General features: G+C 31.9%; 1 protein-coding gene across 1 annotated transcript; it reads right to left on the bottom strand.

Moving 5' to 3' along the window:
• Window positions 1–273: 273 nt before the first annotated feature.
• Window positions 274–2,877, bottom strand: LOC119688297 (lipase 1-like). The gene is made up of 6 exons (XM_038102976.1): window positions 2,792–2,877; window positions 2,543–2,732; window positions 2,310–2,487; window positions 1,076–1,290; window positions 729–1,010; window positions 274–660 (listed from the first exon to the last, which is right to left on the bottom strand). The coding sequence occupies exons 1-6, from the start codon at window positions 2,875–2,877 to the stop codon at window positions 274–276; spliced, it is 1,338 nt and encodes a 445-aa protein (XP_037958904.1).
• Between the last annotated feature and the right edge of the window lie 3,128 nt (window positions 2,878–6,005).

Genomic DNA, 6,005 nt, shown 5'->3' on the forward strand with positions numbered 1-6,005 from the left:
ACATTCGTCTCCTGTGGCACATTGCAGGACTCCTCACTGCTGTTACCAGAGCACTATAATTGCTCGATTCGACTTCATGTTCATAAAATGTAAACCGCATTATCACTGAATTACTTGGCTAACCGCAGAAAACACAAATGAAATAGTCACATAATCGTTTAAGCCAAGTTATGGACTCAAAGCCACAATCACACAACAAGTCAATAATAATATTTTTCAGTTTTATTTTTTTTTTTCTTTGTCATAGTGTGTTAACTTCTTCTTCTTCTGTTGTTAATCAATTTCATACTTTTGCAATATGTCTAGCATTTGTTTATGAGCCAATTGTCTAGCCTCGATACCCCAGACCATTGTTATGTGGTTCCATTTCTTATGTGGATATAAAACATCTGCCGCTACATTGGGGAGTGTCTTTGCTAAACGCTGCACATCGACTTCGCTGGAAAGGTAATCGTTGTATGTATAATACAAACCCACTGGCACAGTTATTTTATCCAAAGGATAGTCCGGTGGTTGTGCTTTACCATAACGCTTTTTATTTTCTTTAGCGCCATAATCAAACTGACAGAAACGATCCGATTCTATAAGTTGAAGGTAGTGCTCCCATTGCTTTCGATTCGAACCAGCGGGTACGTGAGCAAATATGATTGGCATTGTGGTCTGAAATGTTTAAAATTTGTTCCTCATACAATATATGCTAATCACAGAAATTTAATCGGTATACTAACCATGTTTAACTGTTTGACCTCCTTACCGACAATTTGATGGAAATAATCGAGGCAAGTGTTAAGCATTGCACTCGAACGAAAACAATTTGTGAGTAAAATATCAGTGTGAGGTAGTAGCTCACGTACTATGTCACCAGATATTTTTAATAGTTGACGCATTAAACCCAATAGAGGGGCCTTAATGTGTTTCATGAAAGCAACAGGTGCCAAGGCATTCATAACACTAACTTTTTCATTGTACTCAGGACGCATTGAGCAAAGCACCCAAAATGATGTAGTTCCCTATATAAATAATTATACTGGTATTACAAATTTTTTTAATTTATATAAAAAACACTCTTGCTCACCTGTGAGTGTCCAAAGTAACCCAATTTTTTATAGCCCGTTTGTTGTAGAATATAATCGATTAGTGCTGGCAAGTCATAGTAGCCAATTTCATGCCAGGAAAAACTCCAAAAATCACGATCTTTATCGGGACTATAAATGGTATGGTTTCGGGAATAACGATTTCCTCGTACATTACCCATCCAAACATCATAACCTTGATCATAAAGATAGTAACCTGTAAAAGTTCAAAAGAAAGAAAATATCTGAATGAGTCTTAACTTTGATATTCAACAGCTGAACATTTTGCAATCCAAGTGGTGAAGTAAGTATTTTAATTTGTTTTACAGAGTTTAAAAGAAAGGATCAAAATACTCAAGCACTGAATACTTTCTGCTCGTAAGAAATATATTCAATCGTTGCTTACAAAAAGTGATACTCATGCATTTTCGAACAGTTAAAGTTTTCGAACTAATAGCGTTTTCGATTGTTAAATCTGGATTCAATCTAGATTTGCTCTCGATCTGTCAAATTTTGTTGCCCAATCAAATATTCTTTTATTTTATTCTATTTTTTATTTCTATCCCTGTTTTCTATATTCTATTTAAGGTGATCTAACATTTTCGAAAATATTTGTAGAAATTCGCTATTTTTATATTTTTTATAATTACATGTCAAAATTAATTAGACCGGTCTTGGTAATCTTGCTACTCTGGCAAATAATCTAGAGTGTTATAAATTCATCTTGAGTGTTATGTATTCCGCTCGAGATACACTAAACGAAAATAAAAATTTAACTAAAAGTGAATAAGGATTGAAAAAGTTACCCCAGATTTACTAATCGAAAATGTTTAAGTATTCTCGAACAGTATAAATATTCGAACTAAATGTTTAAATTTAAATATAATCCAAGTGCAATTCAAGCGTTTTCGAGTGTTCTAGGCAAATTTTAGAATTCGCATAGCATAGAATTTGTAAAGCATTTTCGAACATTGGAACCAAATGTTCGAATGCGCATATATTTGAAGTGCAATTGAAATAAATTTCACAGCACAAATGTTTTTAAATATTTAAAGTGTTTGAGACGAATATTCGAGTTCGCATATATATATACATATATAGTATATACACTAAAAGTGCAGTTTAATTATTTTCACGCAATGCAACTCAAACAAATTCGAACATTTAAAGTCTAATGTTATGCCTAAAACTGTAGTACTTACTTTAGCAATAACATTAACTTGTCAAAACGCATACCTAAACTACTCCACGGTCCTAGCAATACCCAAGTGGCTGAGCTATCAGTCAAGCCATGCATTAATAGCAGTGGACGTGCTTTTGGTCTCGCAATGCGATGCATGCACAATATATATTTATCTGATGTGGTGACATAATGTGTCTCAGAAGGGTAGCCGTACTTCTTTAAAAGTTGTGCCTACAAAAATGATGAATAATTAGAAATGTCAGATTATTAAGGGCTAACTACATACTGTATCAAGTTGCGTATCCTCGATAACTGATGCGGGATAATGCTCCTGCAAGTAACTCATAGCCCCATTACCGTTTCGGATATTAAAACTTAACACTATAGCCGCGGACAAAAAACACCGAAAAGTAAACATCTTGCTAGAGGGTCCGACCGGTGATTGATTGCGGGGAGTTTTGTCGAATAAACAAAATCTAACAACAAAAACCAAATTCAAAACATTTATAAAAAATATTAAAACCAATATTTAAACATTTTGCAATTAATACGAAACCATTTTTTAAGCTTCCGTGGTTTATTGACAGATAATTGAGCAAGTACAAAGCCATAATTAGCCATTGTTCAGCTAAGCGATGTAATTGAGCATTTATCTCGGTTGGATTTCATCAAAATGGAAAAAAAAAAAAAAATTATATGGAACGTATATCAACAAAAGATACATTTTTTGCCGAATGCAAAATTTTTTTATATAATTTTAATTGATTGTGATTTTGTTTAATTTTTTATCCGATTTCAATATTTATCTGATTTCAATTTTTGCATTGTAAATTCAGTGAAAATTACTTAAAAAAACTGCACATTTTCAATTTTAATTGCAGTATTCGAAACGTTTTTATCAATTTTTTTGATGTTGGCAACAGGAATCGAAAAATATTTTATATAAAAAATTGTTATCATCAAAATATAATTGGTTAGACAATATTGTCATCAAAAGACTTTATTCGAAGTTAAATTTTAAAATCTCCATGACTCCCATAATATAACCCTTCTCCACGGTCACATGCCTACATTTGAACTTTTAGTACCTACGCCTATTTAACTACGTTTAAAACATACTTCAGGATACTTCAGAATGGCTATTAACTGTCACGAGTATAATTCTTAATATTATATACCAGCAAACAACCTAGCAGCACTAGAAGCCATTCACAAGAGTATAGCTAAAATTAATTCATATATCAAAGGGCCATCCCCATAAATACATAGCCAAGTTATTATTTTATAATGAAAGGTAATACCACGGAATAATAACGCCACATATATCCTAAAATATGAGAGACTTCGTGAAATTTCTCAGAGAATAACATTCGCGCCTTCTTTGATAGATTGTTTAGCACAGAAATGTACGACCTTTGGACGATTATAATTTAATATAATGATTTTTTTTTCTCTTATACTAAAATAAATGCTTCATAATGTTAATTTTTGCTTGCCGAGTATGATGCGTCTTATCACGAAAAGAAACTATTTAAAAGTTAGAAGGGTTCGAATAGATATGAAAAGACAACAACAAAAATTTATTTATTTATTATCGAGTATTGCCAAGTACTCATCATCAGTGGTCTTAGGAAATATTATAACTTTTTAATTAGGTTATAGTTCGTATATAATTTGTTTGGACTGCAAGTGGTAGGCTTAGAACTCGTGTGTGTCAAATTAGAAGCGATAACTTTATATATTATACTTATGTTCTTGATATTATTTCAAATGTTTATGTATGAAAACATGAAAAGAAAATTTATTCAATATTATTCTTTTACTGTTTGGTTACTACTATAGTATCCCAAACTGCAAACATGACACTTTACGATGTATAAACCCTTTGATAGTTCAAACATTAAACGTTTTAGACGTTACTTCACACGTTAGTTCTAACCGTGAAGAGCTTATCAATATTCTTATTTATAGGGTGATCCAATTTTCACCCTATAAAAAAATTCGCCTATTCTAAGCAAATTTTTCCACTACGCTATATTCCGATAAAGCTTAGCTGAGAACTTAGTTTTCGTATCTGTCAAATTAATACTATAGCTGTTTCAAAACACCTATACATAGCTGGGAGGGAGAGGGAATGAACACACAAAGAAAAGTGTCTGATTAGCGCTGGTAAATGCCAGCGCGATTCTTGCTACTGTTCTCTCCAAACTGACACATAGTCACAATCATCCGTGCGTAGTGAATTAATGAGTGCAGCGAAGTCCGCCACATGGATATATGAAGTTGTGCGTCGGGCTTGGAACCCATCATTTAAAGATACCTTTCAATGAAGACAAAGAGTCAGCCTCCGACAGCAAGCAACTGATCGTGCTGGCTGGCGGAGACTACTCAACGCGGCCAAGGACGACTCACGTCTATAATGAACAACTAAGGAAGTATGTAAGTTTTTCAAAAAAGGGTTTTTCTGTGTTTGCTTAAGACAACAGATGCCTACAAACTCTGTGAATTAAACTGATATTTTAATTTTAAGATAAAGTTTGATACTTTAAAAAACAAACACATTTCTTAGTTAGCTTCATTCTCAAAGCTGCAATTCTATCTATATATCTCATAGACTTATTTTCTGTGACGGATACTTAATTAGACATTTGCAGAAACCTAAAGCTAAACAATGAATACAGTTTAAGAAAAGAAAACAATGAAAGATATTGAAGATCAGATGAAAAATATTTATAAAAAACTATTGAAAATGTGTTCAATTACTTTCATTTATTCGGCAATATTTATTATATTTATTGGTATGGTAAGTAACATACTTACTCAACCGTTTCATTTAATATGAAATAAATACTTAAATACTATAATTAGATATTTATGTAATATATATAGTTTTATATATAATAGCATGTAATTATTATAATAACATAATTATTGATATTTATTCGTAATATTATTTTTAAAACTTCCAGCAATTATATTGACAAGGGTAAGTCTTTACTTTGGTGCTATCCCATAAACACTGAATGTTCAACTTTTTCGAAATCCCCAAGTATTCAAGTCAAGTTCCCCAAAACTTCGTATAGCGAATTTTTCTTCTTATAAACTCTGCACATGAACTCGAAGATAACAAACCCTAAAAAGGTGATCAAATTTATTTAAAGACTTAATATACAGCTTCGAAAATTAAGACCACAGAATAGATTTATTTTAATCGCGGTGTATCTTAACCTCTAAAAAAAGTAATAATGAAAAAAACATTCCAATGAATTCCAATGTATTTATAATCATTGATATAAAAAATTTGCACCAATATATGTAGGTCTGGATTCTGACAACACTGACTTTTAGTCTCAGACGCAACCATAGAATAAATTAAAAATACTTAACAAAGAAGCAGTTAAATATATTTAAAGTATATATTTTTAGTTCTTCTTAAATAATTTAAAATTTATATTTGGAATATTTCCAAAAAATTTGACTAAATCAAGTGCGTGTGTAATGCAACTAATAGCTTTGACTGCAGCTGTTACTCTGGATTTTATTGGAATGCTTCCAATCATAGTCCATTCATTTTGTATGTCTGGTCTTACATGCCACTTACAAACGCTCTCGATGTACACCGGAAGTGAGGATTTCCTATTCAAGACAGAAAACGAAACTCATAAGAAGCAGAAAAGGATATTTTAGGCATAAAAGTCAAAACAGTCAAGTGGGTGTCATATCCCTCATTTCCATCGTCTGTTTGAATT

Source organism: Teleopsis dalmanni, chromosome X (assembly GCF_002237135.1).
Source record: "Teleopsis dalmanni isolate 2A chromosome X, ASM223713v2, whole genome shotgun sequence".
Lineage (NCBI taxonomy): Eukaryota > Metazoa > Arthropoda > Insecta > Diptera > Diopsidae > Teleopsis > Teleopsis dalmanni.